The sequence below is a fragment of the Cetorhinus maximus genome, chromosome 9 (assembly GCF_964194155.1).
Source record: "Cetorhinus maximus chromosome 9, sCetMax3.hap1.1, whole genome shotgun sequence".
NCBI lineage: Eukaryota > Metazoa > Chordata > Chondrichthyes > Lamniformes > Cetorhinidae > Cetorhinus > Cetorhinus maximus.
The window spans coordinates 11,120,577-11,142,514 of NC_135887.1; the positions used below are offsets into that span (position 1 = coordinate 11,120,577).

At 43.9% G+C, this 21,938-nt stretch overlaps 1 protein-coding gene across 1 annotated transcript in view; it reads left to right on the forward strand.

The window, feature by feature from the left end:
• The window catches only part of LOC144684288 (nuclear pore membrane glycoprotein 210-like), a 165,074-nt gene that overhangs the window by 118,370 nt on the left and 24,766 nt on the right, over window positions 1–21,938 (forward strand). Inside the window, exons 26-32 of the mRNA XM_078547916.1 lie at window positions 693–773; window positions 9,550–9,681; window positions 10,521–10,679; window positions 11,809–11,900; window positions 15,045–15,219; window positions 17,441–17,616; window positions 20,838–21,058. Coding sequence (XP_078404042.1) covers window positions 693–773; window positions 9,550–9,681; window positions 10,521–10,679; window positions 11,809–11,900; window positions 15,045–15,219; window positions 17,441–17,616; window positions 20,838–21,058 — 1,036 coding nt within the window. The remainder of the gene's footprint in view (window positions 1–692; window positions 774–9,549; window positions 9,682–10,520; window positions 10,680–11,808; window positions 11,901–15,044; window positions 15,220–17,440; window positions 17,617–20,837; window positions 21,059–21,938) is intronic.

Consider the following 21,938-nt stretch of genomic DNA (forward strand, 5'->3'; position numbering starts at 1 on the left):
CCCAGTTGTGCCACCAGAAGCAGTGGCCACTGCTGAGACTACAAGCAGTCTCGCAAGTCAGTTCTGGAGTCAGGATGGAGGTAATTGCAGAGGGTCCGTGATGGAGACTAGAAGGCAGGCCCCAGTGTGGTTGGGGGCGGGGAGGGTGATGGAGAGGGGATAACCTGCCTGCCTCATAATTGAGGCTGTCCTGGAACCTGCCTTTAATTGGCCACTTAATGACCTCAATTCGGGTGAGGGTGGCCGGACCATTTTAAGCTTTGCCCATTAGCCCCTGTGAAATTGCAGACAGGTCTGGGTGGGAGGCGGTGGGAAGGAAACCCAGGGAATTTTACGGGCCACCCTGCCTGCAAACCCGGCAGTGGGCGCACTTAAAATCGTGCCCTTTGTGTTCCATAGTTTCTTTGCAGGTTTTATTTAAAAAACCAGACTGCTATTATTTAAATTCCGTAGATTTTTAATGAAGACCTAAAAATTACATAAGTAAAGGCGACTAACTCCTATGAGTGCTGTGGTCATTCTGTGCCCATTTCATGCACTGGTTTTTCAAATAGTGTACAAGCATTTTTGTTAAGAAGGCAGGGATGTATGTGTGCTGCAAAGCTGCGTAGGTCGATCAACAGTTTCCAAAGGGCTACATAAATGTGACATTCACTCTTAAGAATAACTTGAGTTTTATGTTTTGACAAAAGGATGAAGTGACTGTAAACGTGATTCAGCTAAAAGGGATAAAAATCCATGCTCCAGTAACTAGATTGAGGACTGGAACTCAGGTACAGAATGCAATCATTTTATATGTTTCACGTAAATCAAGATTGTACTATAAATAAAATGGCATTTTTCATAAGGTATAGTTCTATAAAAATAGCTCAATGCAGGAATGACTAATTTTTCACGGCAAAACAACACGGAACACAACATATTATATATGTATAATTTGAATCATAGGGTGGAATTTTCCATTCCAGAGACTAAGTGCAGTGGCGGGCAGGAAAGTCGGCATGATTTCTGCTGGGCAGCAGGGCAGCTGAACTTGCACGATCTTCCACTTTCAGCTTATTAATTATACATCCATGAGGAGCTCGGCGAATCTCGTGGGGGTGCGGGCAGGGATTTGTCCACCCCGCCATTATCTCAATTTAAACAGCACTCAGGAAGGCACTCGGAGCAGCCCAGGGGTTCAGTTGCACAAGAAATCCAAGGTATTGAGAACTACCAAACTGCCAGTACCACGTTTCAGCAAAGCCTCCCTGGGGTTTCTCCTCCTGGCTATCCAGGAAAAGCAGGAGGTCCTCTTTCCTTGGGATGGGAGCAGGAGGTCCTTCCACCTGACCTGGGAGGAGGTTGCAAAGAAGGTTGACACCCATGGCAAACAAAAAATGACTATCCTATAGTGCCACAAAATGATGATCTGCTCCGCTGTGCCAGGGTAAGTGAAAATTCTACTCATTCTCATAAGGGCATCAGGCAGTCTAAGGGCTAGAGCCCAGAGGGATGTCACACACTACCAGCAGATGGGACATCAGCACTGATTGACTGCCAGCCACTTTAAGCTCACCAACTCATGTAAAATCCTGCACAAACGGCGCCTTAATCTCTTACTGGGGAGGGCTCAGCAGTCACAACAGGTATGCATGCTTCTGAACTGCTCTTTCATCCATAGTGCTCACAGTCAATCCATCTGCCTTTATGCAGGACAAGATCTCCCGTGACAAAAGGGAGAGAGCCCAAACCGGAGAGGGGACCCTGGAGTTGAGGACTCTCAAGGTCAGAAGATTGGACAGAATATAAGGTACAGCAAAGGATGACTAAAAGATTAATAAGGAGGGAAAAATTAGAGTACGAGAGAAAGCTAACCAGAAATATAAAAACAGATAGTAAGGGTTTCTTCAAATATTTTTTTAAAAGAAACGAGTTAACAAAGTGAGTACTGGCACTATAGAAAGTGAGTCTGGAGAATTGATAATGGAAAACAAGGATAAAAGCAAAAAACAGTGGATGCTGGAAATTCAAAACAAAAATAAAAATACCTGGAAAAACTCAGCAGGTCTGACAGCATCTGCGGAGAGGAACACAGTTAACGTTTCGGGTCCGTATGACTCTTCAACACATGGAAAACAAGGAGATGGCAGATGAATTGAATAGGTATTTTGCATCAGTCTTCACTATAGAGGATACGAATAACATCCCAGAAGCAGCTAAATAAATCAGGAAATGGAAGGGAGGGAGGAACTCAGGAAAATTACAATCACCAGAGAAGTGGGACTGAGTTAATTGTTGAAGCTGCGGGCTGACAAGTGCCCGAGTCCTGATCGACTTCATTCTAGGGTCTTAAGAGAAGTGGCTAGTGAGATAGTTGATGCATTGGTTTTTGCGGAAAATAAAAGCTCATGATATAGGGGGTAACATATTGGCATGTATAGAAGATTGGCTGGCTAACAGGATGCAAAGAGTAGGCATAAATGGGTCTTTTCCAGGTTGACAAGACGTAATGAGTGATGTGCCACAGGGGTCAGTACTAGGACCTCAACTGACAATTTACATAAATGACTTGGATGAAGGGATGGTTGCCAAATTTGCTGATGACACAAAGATAGGCATGAAAGTAAATTGTGAAGAGGACATAAGGAGGCTACAAAAAGATATAGGTTAAGTGAGTGGGCAAAGATCTGGCAAATGGAGTATAATGTGGGAAAATGTGAAATTGTCCATTTTGGCAGGAAGAATAAAAGAAGCATATTATCTAAATGGTGAGAGATTTCAGAACTCTGAGGTGCAAAGGGATCTGGGTGCATGTATCGCAAAAGGCTAGTATGCAGGTACAGCAAGTACTTAGGAAAGCTAATAGAATGTTATCACTTCTTATGAGGGGAATTGAATACAAAAGTAGTGAGGTTATGATTCAGTTATCTAGAGCACTAATGAGACCATATCTGGAGTACTGTGTACAGTATTGGTCACCTTATTTAAGGAAGAATGTAAATGCGTTGGAAGCAGTTCAGAGAAAGTTTACCAGACTAATACCTGGAATGGGCATGTTGTCTTATGAGGAAAAGTTGGACAGGCTAGGTTTGTATCCGCTGGAGTTTAGAAGAGTAATAGGCAATTTGATTGAAACATATAAGATCCTGAGGGGTCTTAACAGGGTTGATGCGAAGAGGATGTTTCCTTTTGTGGGAAAATCTAGAACTAGGGGTCACTGTTTAAAAATAAAGCATCGGTCATTTAAAACGGAGATGAGGCGAAACTTTTTCTCCCAGAGGGTCGTGAATCTTTGGAACTCTCTTCCTGAAAAGGTGGTGGAAGCAGAGTCTTTGAATATTTTTAAGGCAGAGGTGGATAGATCCTTGGCATGCAAGGGGATGATAGGTTAATGGGGTAAGCAGGATGCAGATTTGAGGTTACTATCAAATCAACCATGACCTTATTAAATGGCGGAGCAGGCTCAATGGGCCGATTGACCTACTCCTGTTCCTTGTTCGACTGTTCAAGGAACAGGCGGCAGAGTTGGCTGGAGAGGATAGGGATCGTTCTTGCGCAGAACGCAAGATCGGCCTTCCCCAACAAGCCAGTAAGGGTACATCTAGTATACATCGACAACATGCGGATAATGACTGAATGCTTGCGGACAATGACTGTAAGTGATCGATAAGAGTGTTTGACGTAGCAAAGGTTAATGTGGGATCGGAGAACACCCACAGTGCGATGTAAAGGGTCACATGACAATGGACCTGAGTCAGTCAAAGACTATGCAGAGACCTGTATAGAGATAATCATGGAGTTAGCTCATAGTCTGGGCTATATTTTCTACATATGTAAGTAGTTATATGTTACCAATAAACACTACTGTTCAACCTTACAAGTCCCTGAACCTCTTAGTGAGACCTAGTGAACAAACCTATACAACAATCTATAATGTATGAGGCTGCCTAGTCAATCACTAATTTTCTCTTCTCTCCATTCCAGGTACCAGGAAGAAAAGGGGAAGGACATCCTTCTCCAGACAACTCAACCCCAGCCCTCAGATTTCCTCTGATGAGAAAGCAGACCTACCATCTGATGAAGAACCGTCACAGCGTTCAACTGCACCCTCCACCAGCGCAAATATACGCACCTGGGTGGGACCATGTTCTAGAGTAGGTTTGGGTTCACAGTCTGGTGATCAACTGACAAGGGTCCACAACTGGTGGAGGCAATGACAGTCAAGGTCTCTGACACTCAGGACTGCTGGAAACCAGGCCCCTGCTGAGTCTGATGACGAGCCTCTGGAATCGGCCCTAAAAGAAACGTTGGAGATGCAGAGGCAGGCAGGGGAATATCAGGCAGCATTGCCAGAAGTCATCTGCAGATTGGAGTGAAGGATGGACGAGTCCATCCATTTTCTGTCTGATGTCATGGCTCTGGCATGCAAGTGCATCGAAGTCTCTTTGGAAGGGTGGCAGCTGGGCACTTAAAAGGAGAACGCTAGTCAGGCACTCTGTGGGCATCCACCCAGGACACTCCAAGGGTGCCCTGCTGCTCCAATTCCCCTTGCCAGTGACCCCATCCACACTAGCAGGTCAAGCCAAGGAGAACGCACCTGCCCCAGAGCAGGAGACCCTTAGCAGACCAGGGCCCTCAAGGCCTCGGGCCACCAGAGAATGCCTGCCAAAGTCATCTCAGACAACAGGGCATAGCAGTCAGCAAGTTGCCTGCACCTCTGCTGCAGATGTTGAGGCTACATCTAATCTAGCAGTAGGGTTAGAAAAATTAAGAAGTTTTGAATGCGCACTGGTGGCCCAGGTGTTCACTCATTGTGTATACTTTTCACTTCTGTCAATATATTTTGCATTAATCTGTCTCCAAGTCTGATAGTTTCAATGGCTAATTTATGTGATTGAAGGTCCCGCGCTTATTCAAAAGTCAAACATGTGCCACCACACCCCGTGTCCGTCCAACCAGTGAACTCCCATCTGGATCTTCAGTTGCATTAATTCTCTCACAATCTCACAGCCTTTATTTCAGCAGCTGCAACACCAGCAAAGGTACATCATGTGTGGCAATGATAGTACACCTGTCACCCTTAAATCTCAGCAGACATTATTTGGGCCCAGGAAAATTGCTCATCAAGATTATTGATTATCCTGTTGCTGTCGCACTGATGTCTGTTTGTGGAAGGCACAAGTATTTGTTGTGACTAACGTTATAGCCGTTTCTCCAAAGTGTTCTTTGCAACAGCGTTTATTCTGTGAGTTTTTGGAAAAAGTAGTATCAAATGTCGAGGACCATAGGCTTTTATGCCTTTCTGCAGCTGGCTATCATTTCCGCGTTTAAGGCTAAACGTTATTCCATTCATTGTTCCCACTCTGCCCATGTATGACGCTGAACTAGGGCAGTAAGGATCAACCGGGAACATTACAATTGTCTACAAGATGGGTATGAATGTGTGATGTCAGAGATGTGTACTCATCTTGATGAAACCGCCTCCTTACCTGTGAGGATCTGACATTGCTCCTGGATGGCTGCTTAGAATGCTTTACATGATCATGGTGTAAAGGCACAACACACAACTCAATATGGAAGTCATTGCCTGAAGTCAGTGCACTCATCGACAGAGGATGTATAGAAAGATCGGCTTTTGTGAGCTGGACAATGTCGAGGACTCTCATGCTCTTAAAGCAATGCTTTTGCACATCTCCTAAGTCGTCAGCAGGGTCTATGAAGGGAAGAAGTTGTCGTTGACTGCTGTGTCAATACTGACTGGGCCACGTTTCTCCCTAATGCAAAGATAATCCAGGACAGAAACTTGGCAGGTTTTCGACAAATGCAGGGCCCCGAGTTGTTTGTAACTAATCAAACCATGGTCCTGGTGAGGCACTCTCTGAGGACAATGTAAACAAACCTCGCAGCTTTAGGTGCATGATGTAGAATCAAAGGACACTGCATCCTGATGTGCACAGGTCTATTAGGGGTCACTGGCAAGATGATACCTCTGCATTATTAGCATTATTCATCCATGAGAGCTGGCAGTTGGAGAGATGGAGTTCTCCAGATGCTGCTTCCTCCTGAGACGTCCATGCGCAAACCATTGATGATTTCTTTTTTTTGTTTGGGCTGCCTTGCTAAGCTAGTGTCATGCTGACATGAGTACATCCAAGAATGCATTGGCTTTTCAGCCACTTGAGAGCAGGCATGCTCACTGACTTGGTGAAGCCATGGTTGAAAGGACTACAACATGTGGTATTGCTTGAGGATGTGTGCTAATGGAGTGTTAATCACATTCCACAGCAGCCACATGTTGCCAAGGCTACTATGCCTTCCAAGGATGACCTCGTCATTAGGGCATAAGATAACTTATGCTGCTCTCGTGATCATTGTGAGATTTCTCACCTTTCATGAGATGTTCACGCTGAGAATGAAAGTGTTGTAGCATCCCCTGCATCAAAAGCTGAAAAGAACTTAGTGAAAATTTGTCTCAAATTATTCCACCTGGAATCTTGTAGCTATGAGGCTGTCACGGGAACATCTTCCATGTCATGCAGAATGGTGGCTGAGCATCTCCTTCAGAAGTGAATGTGTATTCACAACAAGGGTCTTAATTCAGCTCATAGACCCATGAGCTATAGCCCTCAGTTTGGCTATTGTCAGTTCTCCTCCAGTATCCTAGACACTAACTACCGATACCCAATCCTTATATTTATGTCATGACTGTTAGCAGTGGTGCCTTGAATGCCATGACCAGTATACTGGGAACATTGAGGCTTGTAGGATCCATCTTACTTCTGTGCAGCAGATGTGGCCCTTGATTGTTTGAGCTTACATCCCTTTTCACAGGGCTATATAAAGATCAGGTGGCAATTAAGACCACTGCACTGCAGCACCAAAACTTATTGGATTCTCACCTGAATGCACAGGCTCTTAATTGGCTGAAGCATAGGCTGGAAAATGAAGGCGGGACTGCTGAAGTGCAGGCTAATTTAAACAGACCATGGTAGCCATGCTATGGGTACCTGCATGGGCCCCAGTTATGCCTGTCTCTTTATGGGGTATGTGGAACATTCCTTGTTCCAGTCCTACTCAGGCCCCCTTCCACAATTCTTTCTCCAGTACATCGATGACTGTTTCGGTGCTGCTTCATACTCTCGTCTGGACTTGGAAAAATGCATTAATTTTGCTTTCCACCCCTCCATCACTTTCACATGGTCCATCACAGACACTTCCCTTCTCTTCCTTGACCTCTCTGTCTCAATTTCTGGTGATAGACTATCCACCAATATTTGTTACAAGCCCACTGATCCCCATAGCTACCTCAACTACAACTCCTCACACCCTGCTTTCTGTAAGGACTCCGTCCCATTCTCTCAGTTCCTTCGCCTCCATCGCACTTGTTCCGATGATGCCACCTTCCATAACAGTGCTTCTGACATTTCTTCCTTAACCAAGGTTTCCCAACCACGGTGGTTGACAGGGCCCTCAACTGTGTCCGACCCATCTCCCACGCCTCTGTCCTCACACCTTCCTCTCCCTCCCAGAACCATGATAGCGCCCCCTTTGTCCCCACTTTTCACCCCACCAGCCTCCACATTCAAAGGATCATTCTCTGCCATTTCTGCCAACTCCAGCATGATGCCACCACCAAACATACCTTCCCTTCACTCCCCCTGTCGGCATTCCATAGGGACTGTTCCCTCCGGGACACCCTGGTCCACTCCTCCATCACCCCAACACCTCAACCCCCTCCCATGGCACTTTCCCACGCAATCGCAGAAGGTGCAGCACCTGCCCCTTTACTTCCCTCCTCCTCACCATCCAAGAGCCCCAACACTCCTTTCAAGTGAAGCAGCGCTTCACTTGCACTTCCCTCAATTTGGTCTACTGCATTCGCTGCTCCCAATGCGGTCTCCTCTACATTGGAGAGACCAAACGCAGACTGGGTGACCACTTTGCAGAACACCTTCCATCTGTCCGCAAGCATGACCCAGACCTTCCTGTCGCTTGCCATTTCAACACACCACCCTGCTCTCTTGTCCACATGTCCGCCCTTGGCCTGCTGTAATGTTCCAGTGAAGCTCAATGCAAACTGGAGGAACAGCACCTCATCTTCCAATTAGGCACTTTACAGCCTTCCGGACTTAACATTTAGTTCAACAACTTCAGACCATGAACTCTCTCCTCCATTCTCACACCTTTTTGATCCCCTTTTTTGAAATATTTACTTTTTAAATTTATATTTTTTTTCCCCACCTATTTCTATTACTTTTATTTTTGAAATTTATTTCCATTCATTGTTATATCCCCATCTTTTAGCCTATTTCGATCTTTTCTCCCACACCTTCCCCTCCCTCCACCCCACCCCCACTAGGGCCATCTGGCACTTGCTCATCCTGTTTTCTACTCTTAATGTCACCATTAGCACCCCCTTTAGCCAGTATCACCACCATCAACACCCCTTTGACCTTTTGTTAATGCCATCTTTTGCAATCTCTCCTTTGCCTCCACCTATCACTGGCCTTCTATCCAGCTTCACCCGTCCCACCCACCTTAAACAGTATATATTTCACCATATTTTTACTTCTCTTTAGTTCTGAAGAAGAGTCATCTGGACTCGAAATGTTAATTCTGTCTTTCTCTCCACAGATGCTGTCAGACCTGCTGAGTTTTTCCAGCAATTTTTGTTTTTGTTTTATCTACAAGAATGCAAGTACCAGGGATCTCAGGAGCTGCTGAGGGCTGGCACTCAGGGCGGGGCTGACCTGTGCTTCGCAAACATTGACTTGGATGGTTGAGGCAATGAGGAAGAGGAATGAGGTCCTCTTTCCAGAAGATGATAGGAAAATACCATCTGCCCAAACCAAGCAGGCATGAATAGAGGCGGCTGAAAACATGAATATATGAAGTGTGGTGAGGCGGAACTTTGTTCAGCGCGGGAAAAGGTTCCATGATGTTATTCACTCTGGCAAGGTGACTATAATGCCAAACCCCCTTGTCAAGTCTGTGGGTAATCAACATCACCAGTTGAAGAACCTGAAGGTACATGCTGATCCTGAACATTTCCTTGTGGCCAGAACTGAGTGGAAACCTGTCTGCACATTTCAGTCCTGTAGAGGTTTCCCTGCCACTATACACAATTCCATTAAAAACAGCAAGGAAATTTGGGTCCAACATATATTACCTTTTTCAATGTTAACATTTTTTGATCAGAATAATTCAAACTTAAATAGATTGCTTCATACTTACACTGCTCAGAGTCATTTTGTAATTTTCCTTGACCAGAGCTCTAGAATGTTCCACAATGCACAGGAGAACATTAGATAACCATAAAGCTATTCTATGTTTTGCTCAACAATATCTTACAAACAGAGAAGAATTCTAAATTATATTTTGATGAAAATATTGGAATAAGATGTACTTGTCCTTTAAGTTTTAAATATTTAACCACTTTTATTGCAAAATCAATTCTTTATTCATTAGCATTATGGATAAATAGCTAATTGGGTGAATGTATGAATCCTTATTCTTAACATGGTTTGATACATACGTTGTAAAATGTGGTACATTTGAATTTTTCAGTTGCCAGTGTATGCAATAGGGGTCACCAGTTGCCAGACTCCATTTTCCTTCGGTAATGCAGTACCGGGTCTGACATTTCACTGGACAACAACAAAGCGGGAGGTGATTGAGCTTGTCAGCAGACACTCAGAGGTAATTGTTATTTCCTCATTTGTAAAACAAATGTTTTGGCTTAAATGATCAGTCAAGTATAAATTGTTATTCAGTATTTATAATTAATCAGAATATCTAACATTCTTGTCAAATCGCAGCTCCACTTATTTCTAAATTTTGAAGTTGTCTTTATTTATACAGATTCTTTTTGCTGACATAAAATACCTGGATATTTAACTACCCTTGGTATGGAACCTAACAGCAGTAGAAAAAGAATAACATTTGTTTTGGTCATTGGTAATATGACTGGCCATATAAATTAGGTAGCTTTATCTTCTAGTCCCTGGCGACAGACTTTTAACTTTCCCTCATTTATAAATGCATTTAATTTCATCCCACTCAAGCTTTTGTTGGGCCAAACACCATTTCCTAGACTGGAGAAACTAGTGACCTGCCTGAAGACATTTACTATTATTGATCTAGACACTTGGGCTTGCACAAGAGCAGCCTGGATGACTCTTTCACCAAAGTTTCTTTCCATCCCTGCTCTTTGGTGCACAGGAGTATTGCAATGGATCATTAATATGGTGCAGCACTCTGCTGCCCTCAAGTGTTTTTCTTTACTTTTTAAACCTCAACTCAGTATTGAACATACTAAACAAGTTTGGTTCTCCTTATAGGCAAAATTTAAATTCTCTTCATCTTCTATAGCCTTCAAGTGAAACTGTTTTCTTCTCTGGCTTGTATTTAAGAAAGAATCTTAAAATATTGTCCTAAAAGTGTTCATTGACTATATTACAACAGGAATGACAGTTCATAAGCGTTTTGTTATCAATGAAGAATTTTTGCATTGTGAAGCACGTCTGCTTGTTTTATAGATTTCCTTACAGCTTTCCGCAGAACATAACTTTGCCATGCTACTGTACAGCAAAGCAGAAGGGAAAACAGGTTTGAAAGTCACTATAAAGGCACAGAATCCATCTTCTGGACAGTTTGCAGGATATGCTGACAGATTTTCTGATGAGATTCAGATTATGGTAATTCTGTATGTTGTGTTTTCATTTACATTGATTTTGTAATTTAATAATAATTGGACTCCACTTGGGATCAACTCTCAAGTGGTGAAATACATTAGTTGTTTTGCATGCTGAATTACAAGAGATCTTAAATGTGTGGTTATGCTTGCAGTTTGGCTCCATTTCTGATTTCAGGTTGATTATTAGAATCCCAGAGAGGAATAAGAAAGCATATCAACTCGGATGCTTTTTTACTAATTCCATATTGCAAAGGTCAATGGCCTAGGGGTGTGATTTTTATGTTTTTACATAGCTTTATGTTTTTTTAAATATATATTTATGATATAAATGTTATCAAAAAATGTATGCAAAGAAAGTCCATTGACCAACAACACTTTATATTCTGATAAAAGTGAGTTTCTAACATAAAAGATGCAGAACTGATGGCCCATTTTGATGTATCTTTGCTGAAGTATTAGTGCAATCTAGCACACTTATGCACATTGCATTTTTACATATTCCATGTATTTTCTTCAGTAAAATCTATAAGTATAGTTAAGATAAATAATTAATAACGGAACATAGTTTCTATCACACTTACTGGCATGAATCCAGTTAGTTATTTAATGCTAATGTATTTTATTGGAAAGGATTCTTACAAAAGCTCAAAAATAATTGCAATTTCGTGTTCCTTTGCATTTTTTTTGTTCAGAATTGACCACATCACTTGTAATCTGAATTGTGTTTTCTGGCCTCATCAGAGTGATGCAAGAATACAAGTACATGTTGATCAGATTAATGGCTTTAGGGTGAAAGGGGAAAGGTTTAGGGGGAACATTAGGGGGAACTTCTTCACTCAGAAAGTGGTGAGAGTGTGGAACGAGCTACCATCTGACGTGGTAAATGCGGGCTCACTCTTAAGTTTTAAGAATAAATTAATAGATACATGGATGGGAGAGGTCTGGAGGGCTATGGACTAGGTGCAGGTCAATGGGACTAGCGGAATAATATTTTGGCACAGACTAGAAGGGCCGAATGGCCTGTTTTCTGTGCTGTAGTGTTCTATGGTTCTATGTTCTAATGAGGATACATGTTGATCGGATTAATGAGGATACTTTTACAATAATGAAATTTCCTTTACTCACTGCAGGTTTTTGGAATATTGCAACTTTTGCCTCTCTCTCTACCAGCAAAGGAAGTGCTGATGTCACCAAACTCCTACCTAAAGTTAGAGACCTCTAGGCGAGTTGGTTTGTTTCTTGGAGTAATGATGACCAAGTTTCTATATATTCTAAACCATGATATTAACAATTTATTGTCAGGGAAGTATCCTCAACGCAACCATCTTCAGCTATTTTATCAATGATCTTCTGTCTATAAGCTCAAGTGGGAGGCTGCTCACTAACAATTCCAGTGTTCAGCTCCTTTCACTTGAAGCAGCAAGTGCAGCTTATAGCAGGACCTGGATAACCTCATCATTAACAGGCACTTATGTGGTATGCTTGTATCCTGCCACATGTCAGGCTGGGACTGACTGACAAATGATCAGTGACACTTCTTGAACCATCTTGAACAAGAAAAAGCCCAGCCATTTCCCTGTGACCAACAGTACTAACATTGCTGAGCCATCCACCATCAACACCCTGGGAATCACTAACTGACCCAAAGTTGAAGTGGACTCATAATATCAACACCATGGGAACCAGACAGAGATTGGGTACTTTGCAGCAAGTGGCTCACCACCTGACCTTTCAAAGCCTGTCCACCATCTACAAGAATCATGGGAGTGATGAAGTGCTTTGACAGCGCTTCCCTTCCATGCCGTCTACCAGCAAGAAGGACAAGTGGAGTAATGTCATGGGAATACCACAACTTCCAGGTTCCCCTCCAAGGCAAACACCATCCTGACTTAGACATCGCCATACCTACATTGACAATGAATCAATATTCTAGAATTCCCTTCCATAATCATTTCAAGGGCTGCAACAGTTCAATGTGATTGCTCACAACTGCCTTCTAAAGGCAATAAACATGGCCATGTCAGGGTTGACCAAACCAGACAACAAATGTATTAAAACACATCAATATGGTTACTCATTTGCTTTCTTTCTTAATTGGGTTTCCCATAAAGCAGCACAATTTAATGTTTTCCTCCTTACATTTCTTGTCGATTTAAAATTGTATATAAAATGTTATTTCTGTGGTTGCTTAAAAACTTGCAAATAAAGTGGGCTCAATGAAGCAAAGCATGGGATTTCTTTTAAGATTTGCTATTTTCAGAGTGGCACAGTTGCAAATGCAACACCTAATGCCACAGCATATTAAAATCCAGCCCACGTATGGGATTTTGTTATGACCCTATGTAGGATTATGTGCTAAACTGACCACAAAAAGAAGCTGCAAACCTACACCAAACACTGGCTAAGAGCTCCCATACATTGAATGCTAAGGCAATATTTAATATGTAAGTATCTGGAATATTGAAAATCGCTTTTTTTTGGGATGAGTTTTTAGGCCTCGAGGAAGTGAGCACGGAGGCAGTGGGCACGGAATTGCACGCCAGTTTTCTGGCACCATCTCGCCCACAGACCACTTTCCGAGAGGCGGAATGTGGGACATGGCCTATGCAGCCGATGACCAATTAAGGCTCATTCAGGACCTGTTGAGGCCTATATGGTCAGAGGCTGAATGGAATTTTCCAGTCAGCCTTCAGAGGCATCAAGAGAACAGCGTAGCTTCCTGAAGGCAGCCTCTTGGTGGCAGCCCAGGTGGCCATTTTGGGTTCCCTATGCACGATGGTGGCCCAGACGCTAAGGGCACTTTTTATTTTAATTGTTTATTTTGGGGCACCCTCCCAGGAAGCCTGCTGCTTTTTCAGGGCTGGTGGGCCTCCTATTCACCCGCCATCCTTGATTGGACAGTAAGCCTGCCCTCTGGCCACTAATTAATCAAACCAGGGAAAATTACAGCCCTTTGACTGTTAGCCCCATAGGGCAGAATTTCAACTATGGCACACCGTTCCTAATGACGGACCCACCATGCTGCAGCTATGGACAGGCTACAGGGGGGCTCTGCCTCGCTGCCAGAATGCCCCAGTGGTCACCCAAAGTCCGAGATTCATCACAGGTCTTTTATTTTTTATTCATTCTTAGGATCGGGGTTTCGCTGGCTAGATCAGCATTTATTGCCCATCCCTAATTGCCCTTGAGAACTGAGTGGCTTGCTAGGCCATTTCAGAGGGCATTTAAGAGTCAACCACATTGCAATGGGTCTGGATCTGGAGTCACATGTAGGCCAGACCAGGTAAGGACAGCAGATTTCCTTCCCTAAAGAACATCAGTGAACCAGATAGGTTTTTAACGAGGATCAACGTGGTCATCATTAAACTTTAAATTCCAGATCTTTTTTATTGAATTCAAATTTCACCATCTGTCATGGTGGGATTTGAACACAGAGCATTACCCTGGGTCTCTGGATTACTAGTCCAGTGACGATACCACTACACCACCACCTCCCCCTATTGGAAGGGTCCTTAGACACCCCTCCACCATCATTCCCCCACCCCTTACTACTGTTATTGCAAAACTAAACTCCACCTCCGTGTCAGTCCCCTCCAAATTGTCTCTCTCCATGGTGTCCAAGCATCACAATAGACCGTGATGCCTCCCTGCACCCAAACCTCACCCTCTGACTGCCCTTGCATCCCTTCTCTGCACCTCCCTGTACCCAAACCCCAAACTTTCACCACCACCCTTCCCCCCCCAACAAATGGCCCTTGACTCGCCCTTGCCAGTTCCAAGCCTTCATGCAAGCTGCCATTCTCCTGCTCACCTCCCTTGTGCCACAGAGTTCAACAAGGAAAACTGCTGATCTTAGACACACGCTACTTTTAAATGAACGTGAACCAAGTGCCACGAGATTCTTGTGTGCTGCTGACTTTAACTTGAAGGCAGGATGTAATTACAAAAGTTTTCACGCTAATGAGCATTCATGGTATACAAATGTATTACAAGTGGGAATGCACCCCAAGACGGCATGAGGCCCAGCATTGACTTAATCTCTGCATTTCAGCCCGCCATCTTCAAATCAAAATTTTGGCACCTGCCTAATTCAAGCACCCCGCACGCCATGTTTCCTGCCCTTGCAGGCTCCATAAAATCCCACTGTAGTATGGGCTTTTGATCCCCAATTAACCTTGATCACAGAGTTCACAAGGCCATGAAAATTCTGCCCTGTGTCTCTTGACAAATCAATTGAATTGACATCAGCCTTTTACCCCAATAAGATGTTTAGTATAGCACGGAAGCAGATATACATGTACCTGTAGTAAACCTATATACCTATACTAAAACTATAGTTTTGAAGTTCTCTTTTTGGAATCAACAGGGTTGGCAAAGCCTATGTCAACTATGAAGTGCGCAAATGTCCTCATAATAAGTCTGTCATAATGGAGGATGGACATGGTGTCTTGACATCTGGACCCAGAACTGGCTCTTCTGCACTCACAGTAACATCACTCGAATACTTTGGACTGAACCAAACTATTGTAATAGGAGTGAGGGTAAGTACTTCCCCATTTTGTCTTGTGAGTTACAATGTAAGTGTGAACAGTCATTTTAAACCAGCATCATGACAGAATATTAACTCTAGTAGTGAAATTAGAAATGGCTTTACCAAATGGTGTGGTTCACTGGATCCCAAAAATGAAAAGCGATAATGTGCACAGTGTGGTCCTGATCGCAACTGTGCTATAATGTGGATGTGCAAACTGGAGATCATGGGCAGGATTTTCGGGTGGTCAGGCGCGCGTGGTGGGCGGGCCGGGGAACGGACCGCCGCCTGCGATTGGCCCCCAACCGCGATTTCATGCTGGCTGGCCAATTAACGTTATCTTAAGGACATGTAGTAGACCTGTTCCCCATACAAATCTTGCTATCAAAATCCAAGACATTTGGAGTGCTTAGAAAACTGATGATGGGAGTCCAAAGGTGACACCTACCCGCCAATACCTTATCTGAGTAGTAATTGTTTGTGCAAGAGTGAGATGGAGTGTTAGACCAGAATTTTACCAGCCTCTGAGGTGACATAAGAGTGCAGGAGCTGGGTCAGTTCGGCGCCCCAACACAGTCCCACAGGTGGGACAGGCTGCGGGATTTAAATAATTAAAGGCCCAATTAAGGGTCATTTTATGTTGTTACCAATGGCGGAATGACGCTAGCTAAACAGCCCATGGAGGTGGGGTGGGGAAGACTCATGGGCCAGCTGTAGGCAGTACTCAGCCCTGACAATCCCTTCAGGAATGTACTTACCTCTTGGAGTCTCTAGCATTCCTCAGCAACCACCACCTCTCCTGGTGGCGCTGCTAAGGCTTCAGACCTGGTGACCCTGTGATTGGGCTGGCAGCATCAGGAGCCCATCCACCATACAACGAATCCACAGGCAGCCAATTAGGAGGCCTCCTGTGTAGAATTATTGAGGAGGACCCACTCTCTGCATGTGCGGGCTAGGGACCTGTTTTTGACCCTAACATCAGGGTCCTGATGCCCCTCATAAAATTCAGCCCTTAGTGTCAGCAGGCTATTTGACTGTTGGTGTGTCACAGCCAAGTTATTCTGCTATCGTCAGATGCCCATATGTCTAGTAGGAATCAATATAAAGCAAACAGAAGTAAGTAATTTGGTCAATTTCCCACCCCTCCCCAGAATTACTGAAGCCAGGTATATATCATTCAGGTCAAGAACAGCTAATCTAGCACTGACTGAGGGCCAGACTTAGAACTTTCAGTGTTTGTTTTTATTCAGCTACTTCCTGAGGACCGAGGCAACCATTACACTCCTTACACTTGGGGCAGAATTTTTCAGTTGGTGTGCGGGGGCAGCCCCATGATATTTCGTTTGGCGGGCGCACGCGCACCAATATGTAAACGGCCTATTAAGGCCATTAAAAAAGCAATTCATGTAATTAGTAATACTGCTCGTCCAACCTTAAGGTTGGCAGGCAGGCGAAAAGCCCAAGCAACCTTCGTGTTTTTTAGGCAGCCACGAGCGGGATGAGGTTTCCTAAAGCTTTTATTAAATAAATTTAAAAGTTTTCATAAAAATAAAAACATGTCCCATCTCATGTCACACAGTCACACAAGGGGACATGTTTAAATAAATTTTCAAATTATTTATTTCATTATTTTAATATCCATTCAATCTCCCTGAGGCAGCTCCGTGCCTCAGGGAGATTTGCGCTCTTTCGCGCTGGCCCCGACTCCGCCCGTCCGCACAGATAGTGCTGAGTGCCACTGGTCACGTATCACGCTGGGCGGGCCTTAATTGGCCCACCCCGCGTAAAATGGTAGTGTGGAGCCCATCGTGGGCGGCGATCTGCTCCGCTCCCGCCCAGCCCGCCCGCCATGTGAAAAATTCTGTTCCTGGATTTTGAAGCTAACAATAATCCACTCCATGCATAAAACTATTGGAAAAAGTCAGTGTATAACCAGTGTATAAACGGTTTATTTTCAAATTTGGTATCTGTGAACAGCTAGAAAGATATACACCCTCCAGCAATAGCAGGAAGATTTGTCAATGGTAATTGTTTATGGCGGCCCACAATTGTTAATTGGTAATGTACCACAACAAATAAACCTTAAATCTTCTGGTTGTCTCTACACAAAGCTGAAAGTTGTGAAAAATTGCTGTACTTGTTTTTAACAGTCATTATTCTTGGCTAACATTAGTCTTAAGTGCTTATTAACATTGAGTCAACATAGAAATGAATTACTCTATTGATATTAGGTGGCTCCAGTGGCATATCTCAGTATTAACACCAGTCCAAAGTTGTTTGTAGCCAAAAACGAAGAGCTGGCTGCCCTTCCTCTTGGAATGACATTGACTTTTACAGTTAGTTTTTATGACCTCAGTGGAGACCAGTTCCATGCACACAACACAGAACTATATTTAGCCCTTAACAGGTGAGCAATACTTTTGAATATATAGACTGATAGTATATCTTGAAGGAAAGGTGAAAGGAGTCTATATTGATACAAAATTGTTTAAAGCTTTATCTAAGCACGTGTTGTGTTCTTGTTAAATTAAGGAAATCTGGTGATAATCACTGATTAGTGCCAGGTAGAGGGTGATACTCTTGTTAAAGACTTATCAAGAATGAGTAATTAATATCCTTCCTCATTCCACATTCACCTCCTGAAGAACATATGTTCCACATGCAAATAAAAGCAACATCTGTCCCAGAGTCAATTCATACAGTCCAAATTTACCATTTATGTGTCTAAAGGGAATTACATAATGATGCAGGGCTTAGATTATCTACGTTACCTATTGGTATGCCTGGAGCTTAGCACATAATGCCCAGGAGCCCCATAGTGTGGTGGGATGGTGCATTGTTGAGCACAGCAGCAATGAAACAGTGGCTTTCCATTTGTAAGTGTCAGTGCAAGGATAGAAAGAATTGCATTATTGATTCCATAACTTGCCATTCCCTTTCCTTATAAAGACAAACATTGTGATTCCACATCACTTCCCTTAGCTCCATCATTGAGTTTGCTGTATCAGACTCATTTACTTCTCAATTCTTGGACTTGACTGTGACAAATAGATAAGCCAGAATTTTCCGCCCCCATTGGCCTAGGGCATCATGGCGGGCATGAGCGGACAACATGGCGGGAAGGCCACAAATCGGTTTCACACTGTCGTGAAACCAGTTTGTGATCGTCCACTCCACTTGTCAATGGCGACAATTCCCGCCACACATCGGGAACTAACTTTAATACACCTGTATCTAATTATAAGCCCAGCTCGTCAGAATCATCCCCCCCATGTCAAATTTACCGCCCATGTTGGCGGGAAAACACGCCAGCCCAGAACACGTCTTGACAAGTGCGATGGGACTTACCGTTAGGGCCTTGCTTGCATCGCAGACATCCGAGGAGCAGAAGATGCTGGAGCCCTACAGCTACCAGACACTGGAGGAACACATGTATCACATGCTGGGTGGACTTATATGGACATGGCTCCACCACGAAGCAGCTCACAGAAGGTGGAAGGTCACCGTTGATGCTTGGGGCCTGCTTCGGGACGTCAATGTCTGGACCAAGGCCTGCTATGGATGATCGTTGAGAGGATGGAGAGGAAGTTCTAGGTTTGAGTGGGAGAGGAAGGTGTACTGGGGTGGTGGGGGTGAGGTTGGGAGTACTGGGAGAGGAGGGTGTAACGGGGGGAATGGGGCAACTGAGGAGGTAGGTGTAAGGGGGGGAGAAAGGTGTAGGGGAAGGAGTTCGGCGGGAGGGAGGAGTACAAGGGGAAGAAGGAGTCAGGGGGAGGGGGAAGGAAGGAGTCCGGCGGGAGGAGGGAGTTCGGATGGGGAAGGTGTCTTGGGGTAGGAAGGAGTCCAGGGAGTGGAGTCGAGGAGTTTGGATGAAAGAATGAGTCTGGGGGGTTGGGGGAAGAGGGAGTTCAGAGGGGTCTGGAACCTCTCCCTGCTATTGTCAACCAGCTTCTCCTGCATGAAAACTAATGGAGAGAGTGTGAGCAGGACTCATGGCACTGCATGGAATGTTCCAGTGGTGAGCGGAGCTGTGGCCGAGATGAGGACCCGAGCTCCAGAGGATGAGATCTGAGGGTATGTGTGAGAGTTATTGGTGTCGTCCCTTGAGGTGTGAGATCATTGTGGATGTGTAATGGGCTTTTGAGAGTAGAGAGTGATGAGAAGAGTGACTTCTCTGACAGAATGGATGAGATCATTCACCCTGTTCCTGCACTGGTTGGCAGTCCTCTTTTGCAGGCCATGGCACTGACCACCGCAGCCACCGCTTCCCATGCTGGTTTGGTGACCTTACTTGTTGGTCTTCGCCCAGTGCGGGGGTAGAGGACTTTGCAGCGGCCCTCCACTGCATCCAGTAGGCGCTCGAGGGAGGTGTCGCTAAATCTGGGGGCAGCATGTTTCCTCCCATTGGCAGCCACCAGCAGTTTCCTATCTCTTGAAGAGTGCGAGCTCTTTGCAGGGTCAGCCTTTAAATGTGGCACCGGTTTACTGAAGGCCTGAGGTGACTGCAGTGCGGTCAAATCAGAGGCCGCCCCGCCAACGACCCAGCATGTTTCCCGGGAATGCATAATTAATGAGGCAGGAATGGAACGATACGACGTGAAAAGCCGCCATTGTGGCCGGCAGATAAAACATCCCTTTTCCCACCCACTACCACACTTAGCGCAAATCTGGGACGGTTCCGTCCATAGTTTAAGCTTTCTCCCTTAGGTAAATCACTAATATTTTAGCCTGTCATTAACAAGGAAAAGAGTAAAAAATAATAGAATATGAATGGGAAGATTGGTTTTGTCTTCAGATTTCCAATCTGTTTATCAGTGTAAAATATAGCTGCCCCAATTCCTGCGGAGGCCTTAAGTGCACAAAAAGTATACAGAAAAGAAAATAAACACTCCAAATAAAGGACTAGAGGCTGTGATCTGAACTGTGATGGTGTCTAATCTTCTTTGGGACTGAACATCATAGGTATTTTGTTGGCACGATCGGCAATAAATGACACCAAGGAAATATTGGTGCCACCTGGTATCAAGTACCTCAGGAATGCCATCATGACAGTTTAAAATAAAATAAATTTCTGCAGGAACAAAGGTATGAACTTAATGCCAGTCTGGAACAAATTTTCATTCCTTTTGTGAGACAAATTCATATCAACTGAATGAAATAATTCTACATACAACCAATGTTCCCTCTAATTATTTTGGAGTGCGCTGGGGATTTATTTAAGTGTATGGCCCCTTCAAATTTTTTGGCGCTGGCATGCATACTTTTTAATTTAAAGGGGTTGACTTGCATGCAGCCTGCATAAGGTCTTCTGGTTGCTGCACAGCTTAAAAGGAACATTGTTTACAACCCTTTGAGCTGAAAGAAGGAATTATGCAACAAATAATTTTTGCTGATCTCTAAGCCTCCAACAAATGTATACAATTGTTATTGGTAACAAATTGTTTTCTAAAGGTAAAAATGTTATGTCAAGTTCTATAGTTAGCCTTCATAGGTACAGCTTTCATTACATCTTAGGAATGATTACTGCAAAAATAATGTGAGAAGCACAGAATTTTTAGAGTGACACAAGGAAAGTCAATTTATTTTCATTGCCTAAGAGATTAACAGATTTTTTTTTAACCACTTTAGGGACGATCTGCTGCTGATTGGACCTGGTACCAGGAATAACACTTATGTGGCACAGGCTGCCAATGTAGGATTGACCCTATTAGCAGTTTGGGATAACAAGCATCCTGGCATTGCAGACTATATCCCAATACCTACCCAATATGCGATATGGCCTAACATATCAGAGAACGTGATACTGAGTGATGTAATATGTTTCAGCAGCGTGCTGGTGAACCAGGAAGGTTAGTTATGTGACAGAAAAGAAACCACAGATTTTCGCTTCATCACTTTAAAGGTTTAAAACAGCACAGCATGATAATTTGCTGGAAACATTACAATAACAAAAAAGTGTTTTTCTGCTGCAATTAATTGTGGTTGCAGCTGTCTAACTGTTGGCCCTAAGGTCATATGCCCTGGTGTTTCACCCACCACATGGTGAGCTAACACAACACATTGTGGCACTAATCAGCAAGAAAGGTCCCGTAGTTCCCTGAATGTGGAGCTAAGATGAGCAGGAGTTCTCTTCTAAATCTCACACAATAAAGAATACAGGTCGCCAACCTCCATTGGTTATCAATTATTCCCTCCCCACCTCCCCCAAGACGCATTCTCTCTGAAGAGGGAAGATGGGGCCTCAGTTTAATGTATCATCCAAAGACAACAACTCTAATTTTTCAGCACTCCCTCCATACTGCACTGGAGCATCAGTCTAGAATTATATGCTCAAGCCACTGGAGGAGAGCTTGAACTCTTGACGTCCTCAGAAGCAAGAGCCAAAGTTCATACCTAAGTAAAATATGTGGATAGACTTCCCAGTAGAACTGATTTTATTTGAGCTGTAAGCAGAAGTGGATTTGGTAGTGTGAATTTCAACCTGCTTTCCCTTGCTATGCCAAGGATTGCTCAATTTATATTTGTGTTTTTTAGGATAATAGGAATTTAAGCAAAGACAGAGGCCATTTGGTTCACCAGACTTGTGCCTCAGCTACTCCATATCAGAGCTGTCTATTCTATTGCCGTTTCTTGCTCTTTTAATAGTTCTGTGATGTTGTCTTTTGTATGGTGGGAGCTGCATTGAAATTGCTTAAACTCAATTTACCTATGATCCTTATAACAATACGA